This window comes from Lycorma delicatula, chromosome 2, assembly GCF_047948215.1.
Source record: "Lycorma delicatula isolate Av1 chromosome 2, ASM4794821v1, whole genome shotgun sequence".
NCBI classification, from domain to species: domain Eukaryota; kingdom Metazoa; phylum Arthropoda; class Insecta; order Hemiptera; family Fulgoridae; genus Lycorma; species Lycorma delicatula.
In genome coordinates, this window is record NC_134456.1 from 61,477,077 (window position 1) to 61,504,842 (window position 27,766).

General features: G+C 26.3%; 1 protein-coding gene across 2 annotated transcripts in view; it reads right to left on the reverse strand.

The window, feature by feature from the left end:
* LOC142318849 (MFS-type transporter SLC18B1-like) overlaps positions 1-27,766 on the reverse strand; it is a 71,355-nt gene that overhangs the window by 12,257 nt on the left and 31,332 nt on the right. The window contains exons 4-8 of one of the 2 annotated variants that reach the window (XM_075355411.1): positions 26,845-26,918; positions 24,872-24,962; positions 14,956-15,024; positions 10,113-10,203; positions 5,329-5,468 (exon numbers count right to left, since the gene is read on the reverse strand). In XM_075355411.1, coding sequence (XP_075211526.1) covers positions 5,329-5,468; positions 10,113-10,203; positions 14,956-15,024; positions 24,872-24,962; positions 26,845-26,918 — 465 coding nt within the window. Of the gene's footprint in view, positions 1-5,328; positions 5,469-10,112; positions 10,204-14,955; positions 15,025-24,871; positions 25,020-26,844; positions 26,919-27,766 lie in introns of both variants that reach the window. The other variant, XM_075355409.1, reaches the window with a different exon arrangement.

Below are 27,766 nucleotides of genomic sequence, written 5' to 3' on the forward strand. Positions count from 1 at the left end.
TTAAAAACATTAACTATGATATTACTAAACTTTATTTTAGCAAATATAAAACTTAAAATTCAATTCTTCCCCAGTGAAAAACTTGAAAATTGTCATGTTCCTTACAACATAACTAATTTCATTACTTATTAGCAAGAGTACCAGTTATCACTTCGGTCATGTACTATCATTACTCATAGAAACAATGAATATTGTTCCCAGAAAAATGTAAAAGACCAAATAAATAAAAAATGCTGACTTTATTATTTGTATTATGCACTGGAGGGATCATTTGAAAATGTATTATTGAGGAAATGCACTCTCATAAATATTTTATATTATAAGATGGGATGTATTTCAATTATGATTTACAATTAATTTCCCATGCAAATTTTATTAAAATTAGTAATTCTACATGATATAAGTAAAAATTAATTTTGTGAAATGGTGAAAATGGGATAATAGGCTTATTTCAATTATGCTGTTTTAATTGCTAAGAAAGATCACATTGAAAGACAACATTAACAAAATATGTACATAAAAGTTCAATTTTGTATATGCAATTTAAAAAAATATATATATTAATTTCATGCTAATTGCAAGATCCATTGAATTTTCATAATTGAAGTATATTAGGAGGTTTGATGATATTGATATATCCAAGATTATGATTGATTTTTTTCTATATTGATATACTTCAATTTTTTGTGAAGGTAGAATGCATATTTTGAAAAAAATTGTATATCGCATTATTTCAGTTTTTTATTGGAGTAAATCAGGAGGGATCTCAGAGGATGTTAAATAAAACTTTAACATTTTTTAGACACTAGGGACAGTATGCTTCTGGTCCTCTAGATTTAAAAATTTGGTGGATGTGTAACAGATGATTTTTTTGAATAAAAAAAGTGTTTTTATAAATAGCAGTAAGATTTAGCTATAAGAAATAGGTATTTCTTATCAAAAGAAAAAATGTTCAAAAATGATTTGAACATTTTTATTTTTTTGTGGTGGAGTGTAAAACTTCTGATAAAAGTTGAAAACTTGTTCAACCATAATAATATGTTATTTTAAGTAAAATTTAAGTCAACATGTTGCATTATCAAAAGATAAAAAAATTATGAAAATATATTTTTACTGGGGGAACTCAAAAAAGTTTCTTCAAAAATTTAATTTTTATTATTTCTAGTGATATTCCTTGTTTTTTTGTTTTGTTTTTTTTTTTAATCAGTCCTCTTAGCCAGTTACCCAAGCTAGAACCAAAAAAACTTTATGAATGTAGATTTAGACCAATGAGTAACAAAACCAATACAGTTTTCAATCAGAAAATTGACACATGTATATATATATACATATCCCATACTATAAAGAAATGAACATATTCAGAAATGTATTATAATGGTAAAAGTAAAGAAAATTTTTTAGCCACACGTACTTAACATGTTTTGCGGTTATAAGATGCTTCTCTTTTCATTAATTTTTTCTTAGCATTAAGTGCCATGTAAGCTTCAAGTTTCTATTTTAAATATAATGTAGAAATTGTTTGATACAATAATGATAAAATTTATTTTAAAAAGAAAAAAATATTATATTTCATATAAAACATAGATCTGAAAACATTTGTTTTTCAGTTATGGTTGAAAAACTCTTTAAATAACAGATTATTTAGTCGATTTGTGTTGCCAATGATGAAGATTTCAACCGCTTGCTTCTTCACACAGAAGTGCACTGGCTATCAAAAGGTACTTGTCTGACTCGATTTTACAATCTGTTTGTCTCTCTGATAGAGTTCCTGGAGAATAAAGACACAGAGTAGCGCAGACAACCTCATTACATCAAAGAATGATATTGAGTATTTGACAGACCTATATAAATTGTTTAATGATGTTAATCTTCAGCTTCAAGGCGACGACTTGAACTTGATTAAAACAAAAAACTATCGTTGCTCCTGTGGTAGCCAAACTGCTGTTACACAAGAGAAATACTGGCAGACGTGAGTTTAATAACATCCCTAATTTATCAGCATTATTCTTCAACAACGACGACTGTCTTGTTTACTGCCAGCACTTGGAGAACCTTCACGGTGATTTCAAAGAACCACTCCAGAACATTTTATGTATGGATATGCCAGACTGGGTGTTGGATCCTTTTTCAAATGTCAACACATCAGGATCATCCCAGTTAGAACAACTTATAGAACTGACAACAAATGAAAAAATAAAAAATAAAATTCAAGAATGGCTACCAAGAATTTTGGTTGCAAAAGCCAATCCCGTAACTGTGTCCTGAATTATAGTCGATTGTTCAACGGATTTCAGATAGCATTCCCATCGTCGTATATATCTGAACGTGGATTTAGTGCTTTAGCAACGTTACTAACAAAAAAGAGAAATCGGCTGCATGTTACCGAACGCGGTGACTTATGGCTGTTTTTAAGTAAATTCGAGCCTGATATTAACAAACTCCTTAAAGCACAACAGATTCATTCTTCACATTAATGTAAATGTAATTTTTCAATTGAAAGCTTTGTTTTAATTATTGTATTGTTTACTGAATATGCTGTCGCTATTATTGTTATGTAACATATTAATACAATTGTAATTTTTTTGAAAGCAATTTTAATGAAAATACTTACAAATATCATTTAATTTGCGTTTTAATTGCTCTCATTTAAAATGTAAGTTTCAACTGAGAAATAGGATATGTCACGTTTAAAAACAATAATTGCAATTGATGTTTTTAAGAGCGCGTCTTAAAAACAGCAGTTGCAATTATTATTTTTAATAGATGGTAAATTTAAAAATTTTGGGGGTGCTAGAAAATGTTTGATTCTCACTGTCGGCGGTGGGCGAAAAAGTTTGAGAATCAATGATTTAACTAGACCAGTGGTTCCCAAACTTTTCCGAGTCGCGGCCCCCTTTTTAAATTAAAATTTTTCCACGGCGCCCTACCCTAAGTGAAGGTATAAGTAAAAGGCCCAAAGGTAACACGTAAGTAAGAGATAAAAATAAATAAAACCCTGTATCTTCATTATGTAATTTTTTTTTACTTTATTAACATTAAATTAATAATTAATGTGATGGATGAGCCTGCAAATCACTGCATATTTAATCAAATCGTGGACTTAAACTGGACACGGCCACCCTCATTCCTTGTTGATTTTTTCTCTACACTTGCTTTTTATTACAGCGACCGTCGAAAACCCACCTTCGCACAAATACGACGTCGAAAATGGAATTAAAACCCGCTGAGCCTTATCACTTAGAAGGGGATATTCATCTTTTATTGAAATCCAAAATTCTGTCAATTCCATGCCGTCAAATTTTTCTTTCAAACTGTTGTCGCAAGATAACTCGATAATTTTCTCTTCTTCCGTAGAAATAAATTCAGACGGAGCACTAGTGTTAAATGGATCTTGAATCCATGTAAACCTACCGAAATTTTCATTTTGAAAGTATTTCTCAAACCAGATAAAATTAGCTGTGATAAGTGCCCTTCAAACATGGTTTTTATATCTTGAGAAACATCAAGTTTATTTGAAATCAAAAACTGCTGCAATATTAAAAAACAATCTTTGTTTGCATCTTCATTCAATTTTCTTCTCCATAGTTTGAGTTTTTTTTATAAAAGCAGATATTTTTTCCGTTGACTTCATAAGTGCATGTTTTTTCCCTGCAGAGAGAGATTAAGGGAATTCAGCTTTTCAGAAATGTCGCGTAAATATGTTAGTTTTATTAAAAAATCGGCATCAGCAAAATCTTCTGCATCTTTGTATCCTTCCTCTTTAAGAAAATAAATTTCTTGCCGCAATTTAAAGGTACGCGATAAAACAATACCATGGAAGAGCCATCGTGCACAGCTATAATACAACAAAGACGAGTGTGCGACTCGCATATCCTCACACAGTTTTTTTTAAAAAAACTCGCTTTCAGTGGACGAAATTTTATACCACATTCTAACACCTATTTTTTTTACCACATTTTAACACCTGATTCAGTGCAGGACTTTGATGCTTTGTCGCAACTATTACGTTTATTACTGTTCAAAAATTGGTCCATCATTAAAGATACAAGAGCAAAAGATCACAAAACTATTGATAAATAGTTTTGTGATCTTCGATAGAAGACAACAAACAAGAAGTAATATAACACTAACTATAGTACATAAATTAATTTATTTATAAGAAGCGCTGAGTTTAATCTAGATTTAGATTATAAGCCGACTGACTGAATCGAGCCGGCAACGCTTGCTTATATGCTTTCCGCAAGATCTTTCAGAGCAGTACAAGTCTGTCGCGAAGGGTCTACGCACCTCTACGTGTCTAGCGCGATCGAGAAGGTGCAGCGTTGCCGGCTCGCGTTCGCTAGAATATTCTGCGCCGGCGACTTTACTTTTATACAGGTCAAGTAAAAAGAAACCGCACAAAAAAAATCTAGATATTTTTAACTTCTCACTTTGTTTTTTTTTGTTTACTTAGGCCAAATGTAAATGTCTTGGTTCAATTAATTATGAAGCTTTTACAATATTTTGCGGCGCCCAAGTGAAGAGCGCACAGTTTGGGAATCATTGAACTAGACGACTTACAAAAAAATTTCTCTATCTTTACATCGGGCAAATTGAAGTTAAGGAAAAGATTTAATTCATATTCCCTTAGAAAACTGGAGGACAGCTTGATAAAATGAGGTTTAATATTTTATAAAGATAATGATTAAAAAAAAACTTTCTAAATAGTAGAAATTTGCTTTAGTTATAATACTGTATGAAAATAATATGATGCAATTCTTTCTCTAATGATGTTGCAGATGGTGGTGTTAATAGTGTATTCTCGTCTTAAAGTGGTTATGAAACCAGTTAGAGTATGACCAAATAGTATGTTTGATTTTTTTTTGTATTTACAGTCTAAAATATTGTTTTGTGGAATTTAAATATTCATTTAAATGTATATTTTGCCATGTTAATTTATGGATTTTTAGTTGTTCTTCTAATATGGGTGTTATGCAGTGTTTTTGGTTTTATGTACAAATGTGTTGGTTTTGTGGAGTAAATTACAAGTTGCAACATATTCATTTTTCTTCCAAGCCTTCTCCTAATAGAGACAAGTGAACATAATGAAAATCTTTTCTAATGGTCTCACAGTTTTCAATTTTGCAGCTACAAACTGATTTTTGATTATCTCAAGTAATACTATCAGATTACTAAACTGGATTACTCTCACCCAGTAATCCCATATATTCTTTTACATTTCCTCCTGGTTTCGTCTGTTTCTATTCTCTATTTATGTAATCTATGTCATTAATTTTAAACAGTACATTTAGTACATATTACCTGAACAATAAATAAACACCGACTTACCGCTCGTAGATGAGGTTCTAATGTTGGATCCAAAAATGACCAGACGTTAGAACTCACCACAATCATTAATCCAATAATAAATATTGATGGTATTTTAAGAACTGACCAAAATGATTTTTCTTGAGAATCCTTACTTTTACCTGAAAATAATAAAACCATATTCATTTTTAAGTTATTTTTATCTTATATTGAGTATTTATTTAGTATATTAGTTACATTAATAATAGTTTTACATAAAGTTATTTAAAAATTACCTTACATATGAAATATAAACTGCCATGCTCAATTTTATTAATTTCAGAGTATTGATATATAATCATTAACACACATAATTTAATACGTAGTCATTAAGGATCCAGAATGCCCACAATGGACAAACCCCTGGTAAGTGGTGGATTATTATATACCTACTTACACTGACAGACTTGTACACTTACCTGCTGCAGATTTTCTTGAACATTTCAACAGGCTATGATCTCTGATATGATTTTCTGTATTGGAATTAATTATTAGCATAGTGAGTTATATATATTTTAAATATAATTGAATATATGTGTAATAAACTGGTTCCTATGAGAATAGTAACCCTACATTCTGTTGGCATTTATTAATAACAGCTCACAGCAGTTGTCAGTGTCATTACAGCATTGATGTAATTTATTCAGTGTGTGATTTCAAATAAACTTCATTATCCAAGAAAGATTTGGTGTACATAACATCTTAGTGAAGCAAGATTTTACTCTTCTTATTAAACTAATGTTGGCAAGAAATTAATTTTGGTTTTTACAAATAGCATTATATTTGCTTAACACAGTGAACCAATATTTGTGACATATATTTCAAAGGCAATGAAGTCGACCCTTTTTTGAAACAAATCATCAATGGTGATGAAAAATGTATCATCTACAATAACATCAATCAAAAACGATGATGGTCCAAGCATGATGAAGTAACATCCAGAACAAGTAACATCTAAAGATGAAATAAATAAAAAAAATATCATGCTGTCAGTTTGGTTAGATTACAGATATGTTGTGTATTTTGAGCTACTTCTAAGGAACCAAGCCATCAATTCAGATATTTACCATAAACAACTAATAAAACTGGAGGAGCAATCAAAGAAAAATGGTTAGAATTGGCAAATCACAAAGGAATCATGTTCCAACAAGAAAATGTAAGGCTCACACGTCTTTGGTAACTCATGGAAAATTATTGGAGCTTGGTTGGGAAATGATATCTCATCCCCCCGTATAGTTCTCATCTTGCATCAGATTACCATTTTAAGTTTATAAAATTTTTGAAGTTACCAGAAAGATGGCAAAAGATTAACTGACAAAATGGAAATTATATAATTGATTAAAGTTCATTCTTTGCATAAAAACAAAAACTGAATTTTATTTCACACACAAAACCAAGATTACAATCTTGCCAACCCAGTATCTATGAAAGAAAGCTATACTGAACGTACATTAATTAATTAATCATTTTTTTCCCAAAGTAAATTGTATTTAATAAATATATTTTGGGTGGCATAACATAACAGTTAAAAGATGTCCTTGGACAAGTTCATCTCTCATGAAAATGGCTTTGCCAGTCCACATAATAACAACCATTCTACATCAAGCTTAGTAGAGAAAATGAAGAGTGAAGTAATTTGTGTACCAGAAAATATATTTATTTTATCTCAATAGTATAAATATAAGTAAATTCATAATTTATTCATTTCTTTTGTTTACTGAATATTAACATGATTTCTTTAAATTAAGATTATTACTGGATAAAAAATCCTTAATTGAATGAATAAAATAAGTTTATTTTATTTAGGAAAAAGAGAGAAAAAGATGAAAAGAGTATTTATGCTTGTGCGTGTATTTATAAAAGTATACATCTATGCATTGGGTTTGTTTAAAGCTTAATTAAAAAAAAGTGAAACAAACAAATTTGTGCATGTGATAGATGAGTGATGAAGAAAAGAAATTAAACAATTATTCTGACATTAGATTGTTCAGATAAAATTTTAAAACAACATTTTTTATTATTTCTATAAGAACTTTGACTTTTAACTTTTTGATGAACCATTCCATTTAGTTCACAATATATTTTTTTATGGTCCTTTTATAGATAAATTAACCGTTTTATTAATATTTAATTACATTTTAATCATAATTTTATTTGATAAAACTAATAGATTTATAACATTTGAGCACCACATTTATTTATGTTTGTTTTTAAGAATTAATTATAATAAAAATATATTAAATTAATTTATCAATTTTGAATGATAAGTGATATCTGAAATAAATATTACTCTAATTTTATGGTGAAAAAAAATCAATTTCAAAAAATTAATATGTACATGAAGATCTTTTTTCATTTTTTTAACACTATGGCGGAATGTAATAACAGCAAAATTATTAATAATTAATAACAGCTCGCTTTTAAATTAATAGAATGTACTTTTTTAAAAAACGTTCAAAGCTAATTATGAGCATCCTCTTCAGAGAAGCAACCAGATATGTTGTTAATGGTGCCTATTTTAAAGTAGTTAGGAAACTCATATGTAATATGAAATATTTAAAAGAACATTAAATATGTAATAGAACAATATATTCTATCTATGTTAGGTTTGTTAGTTTAATGTGTTTAAAGATTAATGTTGTTCAAGTGTGTCATGATCTTGATGTTTAGATGTGTATAAAATTTTCATATTGTAATTAGTGTCAGTGAATGCAAATTCTACATGATGCATATAAAAACCAAGGTCTCAACACCCTTGAACAATATTAAATTTACAATTTATTAAAATTCAGCAAAAACATTATATTAAATGAACAGTTACAGTTTAGATTGATTATATTATTTCATTACTTAATTGAGTTGTTTCCTTACCTTTATAAGATGAACACCATTAAAAACAGTGCTACTGGAAAGAATTGTGCAGTAATTGCCATAGCTTTCAAAGGCCTTTGGAAGAACAAGTTCCATTAATTTGAAAGTGAATTTTTTTATAATTATTAATAATTTTTAACTAAAAATGTGTTTTTTTTCTAACAAAACATTATATAAGCAAACAATGGATAATTTTTGTTCATGGAATTTTACTTTGATAGCTGATTTATGCTTTAGACAATTATCTTTAATGAAATGATTGAGGACTATAATATTAATATATTACATAAGACACTATTTTTTTAAACCAAATATTGTGTTACATAATTCTGTATATATGTATGTTGTATTATAGTTGACTCTGCTAAATCTTTCTTCATAGCTTTAGTTAATATATTTAAGGTTTTTCCTTAGTTTTTAAACAGTACTGTTTTTAAGTAAATTAAAGCACCTTCTAAATTTATGTTTTATAGTTCTGAATGAAAAACAACAGTGCAAAACAATTATTAAACTTTGCAAAAGATAAAGTAATAGAGTTTTGAGTAATAGAGTTACAAATACTATATGTATATAGTCTTTATTTTAAATAATCATGGGAAAGCATTTTTTAATATTATTAATATTGGGAAAAAATGACAACAAAATAGCACAAGAAGGCCACATATAAACAAAATTATTAAAATGGTTTTAATACTGATATTGTGAAATTCATGAATATTTTAAATTTTCATAAATAAAGTATCAGATTGTTCATTTATATCCTTGTGAGTAATTATGTACACTCCAGTTAAAAAAAAAAATTAACCAGCACCTGCATTACTTTCAGATGAGGGAATCTTGTCACAAGATTAAATATGTTTTTCATTTTCTTACAAATATTAATAAAATTAACAATAATTTATTTTTCATAGATAAGATTTTTGTTAATGTTTGCCACCATCATACTTGATTATTAATTAAAAATTTAGGTTTATTTAAAAATTAATATTTAAATTTAATTTATTTATAAAAAGTTTGACTAATTTTATTTATTTGCTTTTTAATTTAAATTAAAAACAATTATCTTTTACTTTATTTATAAAATTTTATTGGTTTTATTTTTTTCTATGCACATTTTTAAAGGGTAAACTGTTTCATGCCAATTGGAAATCTGTTCTTTTTGCTTCTATTAAAAGCTTCTACAATTCTATTAAAAGCTGGTTGAAGATTTGTGCTTAAAATCTCTTCAGACATTTCATAATCACATAAAATGTTTCATGAAAATTGGTCCAGTGCTTCTAATTGAAATAATTTACGTACAAATAAATGAAAATTTTAACCATGTAACTTTTTTAACCATTTAAAAAATGATTTTGGGTATATTTTTATCAAACCAAAAAGTTACTTAACAATCCATCTTGAAAATATAATTAAAACAAAGTTAAAATGGTTGTTAATATTAACAATCATGTCAGAATTAGTAATAAACAGTATTAAAAAACAATTTTTTAAATTAAAATTTTCATTTGATGACTGGATTAAAATTTTCACAGGCTGCAAAAGCATTTCCCACCATAAAAATAGAGGAGAAATTAACAAAATATGTGCCACCCTATAGTTGCTAAAGAACACAGAGTATGAAAGAAATGAAAGAAAAAGTCAAATATGATGGAATAAGTGAAATAATGGTGGAATTCAAATACTTCTACTAGAAGTGATCTCACCCTAATGGCTAAAGAATGGCCAAAGAATTTTATAAATGTCAAATGTATATTAATAGTCTTAGAAATGTGGAATCCAATGTCCGTTTTATTGCTTATGTTACAATTATTGTATCAAAATGTTCTTTTATCAGTCAATTATTTTATGTTGGATGATAGTACAATAAAAATGTGAATTTGCTGTTTATTACTTACTTTTTATTGCTGGTAAGAACCAAAAATTTACAGGAATAACAAGTATCATAGATGTTCCAAGAATAAAAAAGGGTAGGCCAAAACCACCATACTGGAAAAAAATTAATCTTTGTTAAGTCACAAATTCATCTATAATTAATTCTATAGTTGTTTCTTAATTTAAAATTGCATTTCCATGCAATTAAATAAGAAGCTTTTTTTGCTTATTCCAAAAAATTTAACTAACTACTCATACAATTAATTAACTATTAATTTTTCTTGACTAGTTTAAAAATAGCTGATCTCATTAAAAATTAATAATAAAAGTTTTGAGTCATTCAATTTTTCCACCTCTTTAAGTATATTATGTTTTTACTTAACATAATACCCATAAAAACTGGAGATCTCTCATTTAAATAATATATTACCTTTATACCCTGAGAGATATAATTTCAGCATAGATCTACTACAACTTTCTAGAGGTGGTTTGCACTTCTCTTATTATGTTATCCTTGTCATAGATCTTGCTTGCCTGACAGTCCCACAGGTAGTACTGCAGGTAGTCAGGACTTTCATTCTCTTTACAATATTGTGCATGATCTATGATAAAGTATCTTTCAAAATTTCCCTTTTAAATACTTTTTATTAATCTGTATTACTTAGTAGAATTTTTATATATTAAAATATGGTAGTGGTATAACCCAGTTTCATAACATAAACCACTCTACCACTGTCATATCTTTAAAATTATCATTATATCTCTAATTATAACAGATGTAATTCCATAGTGGTCCCATCAACTTCATATAAATCAAATATTTAGGTACTATACTATTATAGTAAACTTGTCTTCACCATTCTGATATGGCAATAAAAAACATCCTGCTCTTAAACTAACAGAGTACATTTTATAGTTATAAATCAAACAAACATACCTGACTACATTTGGACTTACTAATAATACCTTTTTGCTTATAACACAGTACAAACAATTTTACTATTACAAAATTATCAATTTATATTTAAATGATAGAAAATTATGTTCAGATTTATAGAAAGGAAATATGGAAGAATTAAAAAAATATCTACAGATCAATAATACAAGTATATTCACAACTGAAAATTTATATGCAGTGGCTGCAAGATTATCTTTAAACAGAGGTCTGTAAACAACACTCCTCTTTTACTCTTTAAACAGTTAATATGAAGAGTTGATCCTCTGTATGTAATATCCTCTGGTTTCACAGAAGACAAACAAGGCAATTGATATTACTGGAAATTTTGAGCATATATATATATATATCGTGTGCTGTGTATATATATGCAAAAATACGAATAGGATCATTTTTAACAAATCTGGTTGTAACAAATTGAATAACTGTGTTAGCAGAGAAAGAATACAGAGAGGTTTATAATGATCCTATAAGAATTCTATTCTACTTCATTAATGTACTGCTTCTACTTTCAATAATAAGGACTTTCTATAAAAATATAACTTTTTCAAATGGTCTTAATCCATTGGACTTGAAATGTAGCAGACAATTTTATTTAAATTAAAATTTAAACTCATTACATATTAAAGAAATTTGAACCTCAAGACATATTAAGTGTATTTATTTATATTACGTAATATGATGGGATAGTTATTGCACTGGCTTTAACAATAGAGTTTACGTTAAATATATTTGGTGTAAATTATTTTATTCTCAGAATTTCATAATTAAGATATTAATTTCTAATTTAAACATAAATTATTCAATTTCATATGAAAATTTTAATAAAGAAAACTGTAATAAGATGTATAGGTTATATAATATTTTAACTTTAATTATCATAAGTTTTCTGATGTACTAACATTTTTTATTAGAGTGTAACCTAATGACATATGTTTTGATAAAAAAACCACTAACCATATAATTTTTATTTCTTTTATACATATTTGTGTGCCATTGCAAGGAAATTGCACTCTATACTGCTGCTACCTATTCTCTGTGTTGGAGGTAATAGATCAGACCAGAATTCATATTAATCTCGTATTAATACAGGGATATTTGATATCTATAAATCCTTTCAAATTGTTTCACCATGAAAATGCTATTGTCATATTTTGTGATGAAGTATCCAACTTCTTTAAAATTAAACATAATTGTAAAAAAATTTTATCAAACTTTTCATCTAACAAATTAATTATATATTAAAATCTATATATCATATAGATTGATGTCGATTACATTAAATCGTTCATGTGAGTTCCAATATCAGCTTGCTTACAAACTAATAACTAATCTTTTGCATTTAAGATATTGAAAAATATGTGTTGTCTATTATGTAAAAAAAAAGTATTTAACAACACTTTAAAGCCAAAAATAAAAAAATAAAAACAGCAATAACAATATAAATAATGTATAAAACAAAAATATTCATGTAGCTTTTCAGTGATGTAGTTTATTAACAATTGTTATTATATCTTTAAAAAATAAATTATCAGACCAATTTAAGTTCACATATTACCAGTTTTTTTATATACTTATTCATATTAGGGTATGACCTTCTTTCTTCTTTCTTTTCTGTTTAGCCTCTGGAACCATCGTACAGTATTTCTTCAGAGGATGAATGAGAATGATATGTGTGAATGTAAATGAAATGTAATCTTGTACAGTCTCAGGTCAACCATTCATGAGATGTGTGGTTAATTGAAACCCAACCAACAAAGAACACCAAAATCCACAGTCTAGTATTCAAATCCGTATAAAAGTAACTGCCTTTACGATGCTGGCTTTTTGAATTCCTTGAAGTCGAAAGTTCTAAGGTTCAAATCCTAGTAAAGGTAGTTACTTTTATACGGATTTGAATACTAGACAAATCCATAAGGCTGGGTTTCAATTAACCACACATCTCAGGAATGGTCGACCTGAGACTGTACAAGACTACATTTCATTTACATTCATACATATCATCCTCATTCATCCTGTGAAGTAATAATAAAATAATGTGTAACGAATAGTAATAATGTAATAATAAGTAAGGGTCTGACCTAATGACATGAGTTTTGAACTTGATTAATAAAACTACTGAGCATGTATTTTTTTTTTCTACTTCAAATGTGTTATATTTTAATGTAAGTAAACAAAACAACTTGATTCATGTGGATTGATAATTTGATATCTGGTTGCTAGTGTTTCTTTATAGTTTTGGCCTCTACACTGTCTTTCTAAAAGTCTGTTCTTTACCCTTTTCAGACATGGTTATTTCCATTCCTAATATTTTTCCTCTTAGTCCTAATTTCTTTCTATAACAATGTCAAAAAAATATTTCTCCTTTTCATTTTCATTTTATACATGTTGTTCCTAATTTGAAATAACTGTGTTACGCAAGATAAGATTCTTGTCAGGACTTAAATAGCTTTCTGTATAACTATGCTATTAGAAATTTATTTCTAAAGACAGTAACATGTTATTTTCAAGTTCCTAAAACTTATTTTATACATGATTTTTCATCTTCTGAAAAAATTTCAACAGTCTATTCTTACCTTTTCGAAGAAAACAGTTAGCAATAATTATTGTTGTTAAAGATTTCCCTAAGATTTTTACAATTCTTTGCAAAATTTGTTTCTCTTACATTTTATCTTGGATAAAAATTATTCATGATTATTACATATTTTGATTCAAATGATTGGAAATTGACATGTCTAACAACAAAAAAACATGCTGTTTGTTTTTTTGTTTTTATATATGTAGAATAAACAACAAGTAGATGACTTAACTGAATACTATAAACTGAATAATGTATGTACACTATAATTTAAGGTGAAAGTTATGAAAAACTTTTCTGAGTCTAAGCTACCTGCTACTTGAATCCAAGATCTTCAGAGACAACTGCTGGTAGTGTTTTTTGTGCCATTGACTGTAGTGCTTGTTCTTGGCTTAGAAGGAACTTGAAGATTTCTTCAAACTGTGTGGCTTTAAACTTTGTAAATTTAGAGTTTTGTTCTATGTATTTTGAGTTGTTCAAGCATGTATAATTTTCATCTTTTAAATTTATGCTTAGGATTTTCAGGTTATTTATACAATGTGAATTTTTTTGACAAGGTGGTTTGTAAAGGGGAATTCATAAATAAAAATTGTATAACAACATACCGAATCAAATTAAAAAAAACATGTTTCAGTCAGTGAGAATCACTGATGATTGGCACAAGGATGTATTCTAGTGAGTTAATAGAAGCATTTTATAGGAAAAAGATGGTTCAGTTTATCATAATAAAAGATTAATGTTTTTAAGTAATTATCTTTGCCAACCATCATGAAAAAAATTGGTAAAATGAATTCAGTGATAAAGTGAAACATTTTTATATGTTCTTTGTATCATCGTAGAAAGCTGCACCCTGTTTGTCCTATGTAAATTTAGAGTATTAAGTCTGAAGCCCCTGAATTGTTTGTGCAAGTTTTTGTCAAATACTTTGTATTTTATTAATTTTGTTTATTTTGTTAACAAAATTCAAATAAACAGCCAAACAGATTTGATGAACAAAGTATAATTCAAGAACCAAATACATCTAGTTTTACAGAACAATACACACACAGTTCTCCAAGCAACAGTTTCTGAAGAAACTTGATTTTGGAGCTAAAGTTATTACCAAATAAAGTAAGGGTGTTACAAGTTCAATCTTAAATTAATGTTGTACTATAACAGGTTTAAAAACTTATTTATGGTTTTAAGGACAATATATCATGGATACCAAACTTTATGACTTTTAGTTACTCATTAGATTTACATTAAGTAAACTTAAAAAAAATAGTTTCTGATTAAAATAAATAAAAATATTGTTTATAGATGTTTATTCAAGTAACTTTACTGTTATACTTACAGAATAAAGAATTCCACCAATAGCAGGACCAACACTCATCCCAAGTCCAATAAAAGTTTCCAAAATTCCCTGCACAAATTAGAATGAATTATTTATATATAACATTGTATATAATACCAATACAATTTCTATTCTTATTTTTACATTTTTATAATATTTAATTCATCACATATGCTTGAATATTATGTATGGGTGTATATGTTAACTTTTACATAATCAGGTTAACTAATGTGTTTCTTAATCTTTCAATATCAAAGAAATTAAAGTGAATTTTTATATAATAAATTAAGCCTCCAACCTCAGCCATATGGAGTTACTATCATCAGTATGCCTGAAGGTGATCTACTTAAAACATTTTTATACTTTGTACAAAATAATCTAGAGAATGAAAATTGATATTCAACTGCTTTATGTAGAAAAATATGATGGTTTGGAAGAATATTGAGAGAATTAAAGTATATTGTTTTGTTTTTTTAGAATACATAAACTTTAATCAAAAGTGATGAATGTGTTCAGTATAATTATTAGATAATTAAATTAATTTAAATTCACTATAATTTTACATCTTATTTTTTGCTTGCCTAGCCACCAGTAATCAGCTTTCATCTTAATCTTTAGCCTTCTTCTTTCTTGTCTAAATGTGGCCATAGATGACTTAATCTCATTTGCTCTTATCGAGTGTAAATTTTTTTTGTCACATCATTCTGACATTCAGACTTATGTCTTTCTAATAGAAGCCCTTATAGTGAAAAGCTTACAGAAAGAAAGCTTCTCTGTTAGCTGCTTTTTGTACAGCTAACTTCCTATCATTACTTCCCATTTTATTCTTAAGACACTCAGACTACATACTTTTTTATTCTTTCTATTACACCTAGATCATTTAAAACCCACAAATTTAATTATTTTCTCATGCGCATATTCTTTTTTCAATTTATCCATACTGTTTCTCTTATTCTGATTTCCCATATTCTAAGAGATAAAAGATGTATTGTACACTGTTTTCAAAAACTAAGAGCTTCTCAATTTTCCTTTTAATCATCTAAGTACCAGCTAGATAAAAATTCTACAGTTGACTCATCTAAGCTTTATCTCAGCTCTAATTAATATAATCTAACTAAATATTCTTCCAAGCCATAAAGTCATTTCATAGATACCTTGAATTGATCTAATAAGTTTTTTTTAACCAAAATGAACATTATAATTTTAGATTTTTAGGGTGTATCTAACTTAGTTACAAGCCTTCAGCTGTTATGTCCTGTCCTTTGCCACATTTAAATTACCACCTTCATTGACAAAAAAAAAATTGTACAGGTGGACAAATACCAACATAATAGCTGGCAACTCTGTGATAAATTATAAGTTTTGTAATCTATAAAAAATTTTGATTTTTTATTGTGTGTGTCTTTCTTCCTCTTTCGTATATTTAAAAATGTACAAATACATTTCATTGATTTTGAGATATTTTCTTGTATAAAGTATATTTTATTTAAGATTGATTACAATATTGAAAAAGTTATTTATTAAGTGTTTTGTTATTCTAAATTAAGCTATAGTTTGAATTATTTATTTTAATTATTTATAATGATTTTTATGTAACTATGTATTGTCAAATAATATTTTTACTAATTTTAGATCCTTAATGGTGTATTTCTGTTTATTAAAGTTTTAGAAAGTTTACACTTCTGTTACATCACTTTTATAATTGATCTGTGTTATCAATCTAATTACCTCATTCAGTTACCTAAGTGTAAATGTCACTTCATAGATACATTTTTTTTATCTTTTAACTTTTATCAACTGGCTATAAAAAACTAACGTAATTAAAAATTATTTTTGTAAAATCATATTACACATTTCCAAAAAAAATGTATACATATTTAGTAAATGTATTTAATTAAACATTTGTGATTATTTAATTTAAATGCTAGGTATTTTGTGCAAATCTGGCAATATTGTTATTTAGTCGGTTATGTTTTTTGTGTCAGGACAGAACAAAAATTACTATCCAGTAAGATAATTAAGAAAAATGTTTGGAGAATAGACAAATGAGCAAAGCAAGATGAAACTCCAAACGCCTGGAATGCAGGCTATGAAAGTAGAGCTTTCGGCTGAATATAAACAAATTATTACCAATATTTTTACAAGATTATCTAAAATAGTAAAAAGATATTCTCTTCACACTAATAAATAGGTAAATTGTGATTTTGGGTTTATAAGTAGCAAATATTTTTGTTATTTTTTACCATTTGGTGACAATATAAATAATTTTATCTATTTTTAGGTAACAATAATAATAAAATCAGAATACTACAAAAATCATTTTAAATTTGAGAGGATCATGTTTTATTATGTGAAATTGATCAACTGTATGTGATTCAGCTTATCTTATGTTGTGGACTTCAAACAAAACTGTTTTTTTAACTCGGCATATTTTAGCCTGTGATAACAGGGTCTTAATATGCTTGTATTGCCATTCTTAATAAATTACTGACCCACTTCACTTGTTTGTCTTTTATTATGTCACATAATTATTATTTTTAATTATTAATTCTTAAAGTTATATTGACTCACGTTTAATAATATAATAATATTTAATATTTTTTTAATTAATTGTCAACTTCGTACATGGATATGATCAAGGTTTATACTATGATTTTCCTTTTTCCAATCAGACAAAGATTGAAACAATTCATTTTATTATTCATGAGTATCACACCTACCCATTCTTGATATCAACTGTGTATGTTTGTAAGGTACGACAATTAAAATGTCCTAGGCAATCTGACAAGAGATACAGGTTAGTCTGAAATTGATATAACCATTCTTAAGATCTGTACTATTAAAGGATTATTTAAATATGATTAATAATTCTCAATTACTAATTTCTTTAATTATAATTAACTAATTCTCAGTAAATCTGGTATGAGATAACACAATTAATAAGAAATAGAGTATGGAATTATTCTCTTATCCGCTGACCTTATTTGCACATGGTTGAAATTTTTTTTAATGAATTACTGTTAAAATGAAAATTATATACACAAACTATTTATATGAATATATTAAAACAATGTTTGCTTATATAATGCGATATTTCATCATTTTTTCATAAATAATTAAAATGGACTTTTATCTTAGATATTTTGTTTACAGTGAATTAAAAAATTTATTTTACTATGAAAGCAGGTTATAATAATTTATATATACAAAACAAAAAATGTTTTATCATATATATTTTAGTTCCTATTAATATAAACCAACTAATAATATTGAGCCAATATTCTGTACTAAGTGATTTATTTATATTAATAATATTAATAGAATTAAAAATATAATTGTAACAGTACACATCTGAATAATATGAATCTTAAAAAGATTAATTTCAGTAAAATAATATATACATATAAAGCAATGAATATTTTTCATATGTATAAATATGTTGGAATACAAAATCAGTAATTTATTAATACTTTTCTTATAATAGTTTTTACTATGTAAAACTACAATGTTAAGCTAATAATTAGCAGTTAAAAAAGAAAATAAATGGTATTCATTACTAATTTTTTTATTTATTATCATTACAATGGAAATAAATACAAATATGCAAAAGTAATTTCGCATATTTTAATGAGGAAGATAAAATTATTTGTTAAAAAAATGTCTACTTACAGTGGATAGAATTCAAGTTAAGCAGGCTATCAACCAAAAGAACTGAGTTACTACAACTATACTATTCAACTACACTTTAGTGTATTCTACAAAAAAAATTGTTAACTTTTGAAAAACTCACTTTTTTAGTTAAATATTCCACAAAATGCTAAATCTATTAATAGTCTGTCATATTTTTATCTCATAGTTTCTTCATCAGTAATGTTATAGATACAGTGTCATTGTTAAAATGCTCATTTTGAAGGAGTTAGGAAACCATATGGTCAAGCAGCAACAGGCATATCTGATCTATCTGTTATTAATTTTTAATTTAGCATGTTTGTAAACAGATTTCTTTCTTGATAAGATGTGAGGAGTGAGAATTATTAGTTACATGAATGTGAATGATCAGTGAGATTATCAGAATAAGAATTGGTGCTCTAGGAGAATAATTATGGCAAGACTTTTTTTTGTTTGACTAAGAAGATTATACATTAATAGAATATTTCATAACATTTAATTAATAATGTAGAAACCTAATCAAAAATGTTTAATCAACATTTTTTTATTATGTTGGATGTGACTTCCGTGTTATTATACTGAACCTCTTGTGCAGTCTTATGTGTCAGTTCTGTAGTATAGTAGAGTCCCATTATTCCATTTACACCTGCTATCTATTCAGTCAGCATTTGTTTAGTGTTTATTTAGTCTATAACATTTAACATTTCCTCGTCAGAATAAATAATAGTCAAATAATTTACTCACCAAAATAAATGACAGATTTTTGTGTAATTCATATAATTATTTATTAATTTCACCATAAATTAATAATGAAATAATTAATGAATCAGTAAATTAACTTTTTTTTCTATCTGTATAATGAAAAGTGTGGTCTGGGATTATGGCTTTGAAACACTTGTGTCAAAATTTATAACGTAAATATAGTTTTACCAGTCATGGTCAAAGATGTTCAAGAAGCTATTTATATATTATTTTATATATATAGTATTAGCTATTAGTATGTATAAAGGAGCTTGGTACCAAATTTTCTAACACTGTTCCAGTAGCCTTCAAAGTTTCAGAAACCATTCCATAGCTAAGAACAACAAACTCATCCTTTTATCCAAAGTTTTTTCAAATGTTTATAAATGTAATCTATATGAATTATATAATATTTAAATTTTCAATTGCGATATTACAGTCATAAATTAACTTTTCTTCTAGCAAATATTACAAAAGGGTTTTTAATTTATTGCTTATTAATACTGTTATTTTTAATATTGGCATTCAAATAAGTTAAAAAATAATAATTCAAAGTAACAGTAATGCGATTAAACTAATTGTAACTGATTTTGAACTGGAATATAACAACATGACAGAATAACTATCACAACAGCTAAGTTATGATTATTCTAATCATCCCTACATAATGGTAGGTTGGGTTAGTAGTTAAGTTCACTGAACCGAATTAAGTAATTTGGACCTAACATTATAAAATATTAAAAAAAAAACAATTATATGTAGGTGCTGTTTTCATTTACACAATATTTATATCATTGATTAAATTATAGTACATTTGTGTTAAACACATTGTATTTTACCCATAGCGTACTCTGCCCGTACTTTGATAATATAGCGTAAATAAGTCAATAAATCTTTTATCATTAAATGCTATATGTACAATATAATAATTAAATTTATTAAGATAGTAATGTATTGCTCAAAATGTAAATATACTTGTGATACAAATAGCTTCTGATGTAATACATATTGTTTTCAAACTGTGAAGGAATACCATATTAAAATTTATTGTCACAGTATGTCACTAGAAAAATACTAGTCTGGAATTGGAAATATATATTATGGAATTTTTAATTTGATACAAATATTGATACATTAGAGTAAAGTGCCATTAGAATTAAAATAAACAATTAATAGTAATATCATTTACAAGGTAATTCCTTATATTTAATTATTGTTTACCTTATTGTTCTGTGATATTAGAATTTGAAATTTTTTTTAATGAAACATTTTTTAATCTTGCAGCTTCTATCTTTTTTCTAGAAAACAATGTTTCATTATACATCAATAAAAGCCCGTGATATGATTTTTTCATTAATTTTTAATTTAATTTATTTGTATGTTTTCAATTTTTAATTCCCCAGCAGAATAGAAATAGTAAGAAATAATATAAAAAACAAAGTTCAAAATAACAGTGTAATAAGGTAACAGATTATTATTACATATTTGCAAGCTTAACTCCATAGTTTTCTTCTAGGTACCGATTTCATTAAAGTATAAATAAATATAAAACCAGAATTGGATCAACAGAAAGGTTTATCAGTTGGAAAGTTTACAGAAGAAAGATTTATAATTGTATCAACTCCTGTGCTCTGTGCAAAAAAAACCAAACTTCCTAGGAAAGTTACTCAAAATTTAATTTTCATTTTTTTAAATGTTATACTGAAAGCATCCTGTTCATGCTAATAAAAAAAAGGTTTTTTCTTCTTCACCCAAAAGTTTGGGTTCCATTTTTGTCCTACTACTGTAATGATGTATGCTGCTATAGCAATAATGGGAAAGTAAAAAAAAATTCAGCGTAAAATAAAACAAATAATGAATTACATAACTTTCCCGGCTACACTGGTCAACAGCCATTTTTTTTCAATTCAGTTATTTTAAGTTCTGTTTGTATATTTTTTGATAAAAGAATTCCTTTTTAGTGAAAAACAGGAACAAAAATAATGATTTTTTTCAACATTTTTATGTAAAAATATTTAAGATATTATTAACTGGAAAAGGAAAGTTATGATGAATCAAAGGTATGACAACATTCAAAAATGTAAATTTCAATAGTCGGAAGAAAGAATAAATATAACGTATGAATAAGTTACAAAACAATAACCAAAACTGTTCAATAAGCTAGTTTGAGTTATTTCTTCACTGACATATTAAAAAAACCCATGTATCATAAATAAATTTTAATGCTGCTGATTTATTTTATTATTAAATATAAAATTACTTGTTTGATTACTGTATATTTAAAAATTTTAATTTTAATTTTTGAAGCCAAGATGCTCAAGTAAATAAAACAATAACCAAATGTTTAATGTTAGTATAATAGCAACACAATTTCAAAAAATGTTTTTGACATTTTGAAAATTTGGGAGCTCATGCATCACGGTTTTTTTAATGATTAAAATATTCACTTAAATTGATTTTAAATAAATTAAAATCAAAATTTAAAAACAATTTTCATATTTTTTTTTATATTTGGGAGTCCCCCATCAGAGGAGGGATACTAAGTTATTATAGTGACTTCATTGTTTTACAAAGTATATTTTGAGCATTTAAATTTGAAATTTCATTAATTTTTTTTTTTCATTTTGGGGCTTCCATTCTCAAGGGGAAGCATTGGGAAAAATTTGTTTTTAAGAAAGAAACCCCTAAATGGTGATAATAAATTAAAAGAACAACTTTTTAAAATTGTTTTAAAATACAATTATAGTCATAATTCTAAATAAAGTTGTCATTTTCTAGGAAGTGGTGAAAATTTTTGGCCAATTTTTACTTCCTGGTACAAAGTAAAGTAAGTATTGTGATCGTGAAAAATTTCAGTTTTCATTTTTCATTGGAAATATCCATTTTGACTAGTTTTGAAGATGGATTTGATTTTTTTTTAAATTTTAAACAAACTTTTTAAAAATTAAAAAAAATATTTTTTGTTACCAAGTCCACTGGAGTGCGATGAGCAAATAGTGGTTTGAAGGCCTATTAATGTAGAAAATACAGATGCAAAAACCTCTCATTAACTTCTTTTCTAAAGCAAGATATAGCTAAAAAAGAAAATATATAAAATAATTTTTTGAGGAGAGGAGAATATTAAATAAAAATGTGTGATAATTTGTGATCTTGACATGAAAAAACTTTTTGCTGAAGTGTCCCAGTAAAGGTTAGATATTTTATTTTGGTAAAAATCATCCCTTTTTCTAATGAAGTGTAAATGAAATTTCAAAAATTCATTTTTTGCCTAAAAAAGCAGTCCACTATTAAAAAATGAAGTGAAGAAACAACAAATATTGCAAATATTTAAATTGTATTGAATGCTGTCTTCTTTCATTAAAACAAGTTTTTTTGTTCATGCATAATCTTTTACAAACAGAAAATCAGATGCTAATTCTTAATTAGAATAAACAAAGTTAATAAAGCAGAAGCTCTTCTGAATCTTTGCTACATAAATATTACTACTACTGCGAAAAAAAGAATAATTTCTATTTCATTATACAAAGTGTATAATATAATTACATTATTTAAACTCATTTAAACAATAATAAATCATTTAAAACAATGTATTAATTTTAACCTGTAGTTTATTTTATCAGTATTTAAATAATTGTATTAGAAAACACAATGGAGTATGTGTTGTTTTTTTTTCATATTTTGAATATTATGCAAGAAAGAAAAGAGATACAAAAAAGAAGATATTCGTCTATCAGCTGACCTTTTATCCTTGATGCTTTAATTTATCAAAAATTAGCACAAATATATATTTATGTAATACTTGTAAGTTTTCAGAAAATATTTATGTATGTATAAACAAATTATGTCTCAAACATGTTTTTCCTGTGTAATTTACTTCCTATCTAAAAAAAAAAGGTATAATATTTATTTTATGAAATTTTTGTTAATAAACTTCCATTTCTTTATAAGTAAATATAAATTAGATATTAATATATGTATCCATGTTGAATCATTTGTTAAAAATTAAATAGAAATTAAGTCAAATCACAAAACACAATACTTACATTTCACTCAATGTAATAATATATTTGCTATTAACACTACGATTTCTTTAAACAAGAAAACAACAGAGTCAATAAACCTAAGTTGAAAAAGTGAGATAATAAAAATTTGTGTAAAACTAACTTAACAGCAGCATTTTGAAAAATAAACTTCAGTTATAAAATTTTTTTAGGCAGCAAAGTATATGTAAAAGAAGGATAGCAATTATCTATAATTACAACTGGGAAGTTAATCTTCAATCTGAAATTACAATTGATTCCAAGAAGGATATTTTTATCTTTAGCATAATATTTCTGTTGCATTATGTTAGACCAATGTTGCTATTAAGAGTTATCAAACAACTTTGGACAATGTAAAATATTTCAGGAAAAATTTCTAATTAAAATTTGTTGTAAAAAATATGCGTAGATGAATACGCATAAATACTACGCAAAAATATGCGTAGTGATAACAAACTTAGATGACAAATATATTTGAACATGTATATAAAAGAAAATAAGTTACTATAGCATCTGGTGAGATGAGGAACTGGTAAATGGAGAGAGTTTCTCTTCTGACCGAGTGAGATAACAAATAAAAATTAAAAAAAAACAGGATTTAGTTCTTTTAAAGAAAAAAAGAAGAAGGGGACAACCATAGATTAGATGGAAGACTAATGAACATATGATTGGTAGAAAACTAAAACAAATAAGGAAAAATGGAGATGATGACGGGACTTTGATTTAATAGGGGATTAAAAACCCATTTTTTATACAATAATCTGTCTCATTAAATTTTAAAAAACGTAAAAGAAAAATTTTTCCTAAATATAAAAGAGAAATACATAATATGATATAAGATTACAACTTAGAATGAATTAATGCAAGAAAAATTTTTATTTACATCATAAGGAGTTTTAGAGATTAATATACACCTAAATATTAAGTAAACAGGAAGCTGGGCAGTACCAGTATCCTATTATTAATATCTTGATAATGACAATTTTTAATAATAAAGAATAAAATTGATTCAACAGGAATTGATTCACAAGTTACCAGAAATTTTTACTGTAATTGTTTACAAATATGAACATTGTTTAATCTAGATACCAAGCGATTTGAAGTTCAAGATATAGAAAAAATATTTATGACTGATATCTTAATTTTTTTTCTATGTTTTTTCTAACAGGAAGAGACTGTCATTATTATAAATATGAAATATTAATACAATATGTACAATATACTTATCAATTAACATTAATATATAAACTGATAGAACACATGAAATCATATGACCTAAATGCAGAAATTGAATGTAAAGTTGATTACTAATTAGTTACATGATTGATTATTATGTGGTTTATTATAATGAAATATTTTCATTTAATAATGAATATTACTTTTCTTAGAGTATCATATTATTTTTAACAGATAATATATTTGCTCATAAATACAGTAGTTATGCAAAACATGATGTAATAACTCACCAGTACAGTGCTAATATTATCTGGGAACACTTCTACAACAAAAACGAAACTTGCTGTTGAGAATGCGCCAGCTCCCACTGCTTCCAGTCCTCTGATTAAAAAGCAGGCAGTTGTGAAATAGTGGTAGTTTTTTATTAATGGCAAAAGTCTAAAAAAAAAAATCTCATAATATATAAAATATCCTTAGTATCCAAGAAATATGTAGTGTTTTATATTTTTGTATCTCCATCATCTACTCACACACTACTTGCAGAATAATTATTTTCATTGAGTGCTAAAAATCATTATTAACTTATTTTGGTCTTAAAACTTAATTACTATTGTAAAACAAATTCTCCCATAAAATGTTATAAATTTGCATTGTGTGTTGTGTTACTTTCCATAATTTCTCGTTTTTGTATTGGCTAGTGAAGTTTTCTCTTCAATCTTCAAGTAGAAGTGAGTAAATAAGTCATACTTCATGTTAAGTACAGAGTAAATTTCTACCAATTCTTGATTTAAGAGTTTCTTTTTGACAGGAATAATCTTGTTGATACACTGATTATTAAGAAGCAGAAGGATATGGATGAAATACTAATAACATTACTAATAGCTGCTTTATATGGTTTTACCAGCCTTCCACATTTCCCATATTTTGAGTAAATAAAAATATAAATTATTTAATAAATACTATAAAAGCTACAAATATTTCTATTTATAAAAATTCCTGTAGGAGACTAAAGGAGCATTAGGTCCTTTAAAGGCCCACAAGTGTTGCTAATTTTCTCTGAAATGCCCTGTTGAAGAAAGAATGTTATTTTCGCAGTGAGTCTTTGAATATTTAATAATTTAAAAAAGGTTTAGTGTTATCACATTAGTGTTTCATCATACTGTTCAATGAAAAATTAGGTTACCAGATTAACCTGCTTTGTTTTATTATCCCTACATGTTTATTTTATTAAATACCTGAAGTTTGAAAGACAACTAAATATGTTTAAGACAATAAAGTCAGAAGACCATGCACCTTCAGACTCAGTAAATCTCTTAATTATAAAGATGTATTTATAATGGATACTTAATTCTAATAACTAAACACACTTGAAAACATTGAGTTTCTGTACGCATATATTAATTATAAGATTCTTGAAAAATTAAACAAACAGAAGCTGTTGTTATTAAACTGTTAGTTTTATATGCATACTTATGTAAATTCATGGTGTGTTTTTACACTTTTAAAACTATTTTTTGATTCAACAGTTATAGAATAAAAGCTTACTCATTCACTGAAAATAATCTCATTATAAGAATTTAAAGTACGATAACTAAATGGAGTTTATATAAGTGTGATGCAGTGAGTGACCTAACTCTCTACTACTTACTTCAAACAGCCCTAATTAAGTTCTGAAAGTAAGAAAATGGTTTTCTGATGTTTGTTGATCACTAAATAAAAATATCTAACCAAAGAAGAGTATATAAAATGATAATTTATTTGTTAACATTTTGGTAAATTTTACTATATTATCTGTTAAAATAATTAATTATTTATTTGGATATATTTCAAATGGTAAAAGCTGATCGTAATCAATTACTAGGTCAACTCAATTCTGGTTCTGCTTAATAGTAGGCTTTGTTCACACGTTTAAGGCTGTTATTTACACTCATATTTTACAGTTGCAGAAACAAGTAAACTCACTAAAAATTTCCAAGTTTTTAAACCATATAAAGTGGAGTATTTAAACATTCCTACAATTTCAAAAAATAAATAAATATTGAGAAATGAGATAAATATCCTGAATTGCTTTGAATGATTTGAATTGCTTTAATGATTGAAATAACATTACATTTATACTTTTTTTAATCATTGTTTCACAACAGAGTTAGTTACTTATAATCAATTTATAAATTATTTTATTTAGGGTCACAGTTTTTTTGCACACAGATTTTTAAATAATCTACTGTTTATTTTTTTTATAATTAAATTTTTATAGTCTTACCCAAATAACAAATTTGAAAATCCAGCCAATAACAGTCCACCAATGAAAATGGGTTTAGCACCAACTTTGGGTAGCTGAAAGATAAAAGATCATTCATTATTAAGGATTATTTAAATGGTTATTAAATATTTTTATTATTTTACTAACTTATTGGGTTTGTCGCATATTTTATTTTATAACAAATAAAGGGTCCTGTATATGTTTTTTTAATACCATATAAAATAGAAAGAAAAAATATCAGACATGATTTCATTGGATTTGATGATTTTTTTCTGTACTTTGTGTTGCTATCTTCAAGAAATGAAATCAAAGGATCCTTTAACTGGTTGACTGCCACACTGAAAAATGCAACATTTCCAAGGTTACTGCTATACTTATTTTCCTAAAAATATCTACCAGTGCTAACATTTTTTTTTTTCAATTTCGATAAAGCTTTTGTTATCCTATTACTAATTTTTGATACCAATTTCACTTTGCAACTTTACTTTTTGAAATATTCAAAAATAAAGTTGAAACATCAATTTGTGTTTCTTCCAACCGTGGATAATGAGACACCAATTAATGTTTCAGAACGTTTAACATATTTTAATTGAAATACATCTTTTATTTACTAACAGTTGATTGTATTTATTTATAATTCTACAACTCCAAAATTGTTTGAATACTATATATATAGAATTAATGAACACAAATGATAAAACATTAAAAAACTGAACATTACGGGAACTACACAAAATTTAACTTTTCCGTTTTTCCCTTCTTCCCATCTTTCCTATTCCGCATCTTCCATTTTTTCCTTTTCCCCTTTCTTCCTATTTACCTTTTTTGCAAAAATATTTTTTTTCACGTAATTAATATATATTCTGAATACAAGCCAAATCGGACCATAAATCCAATTATTCAAAATATTTCGATCCCAGCA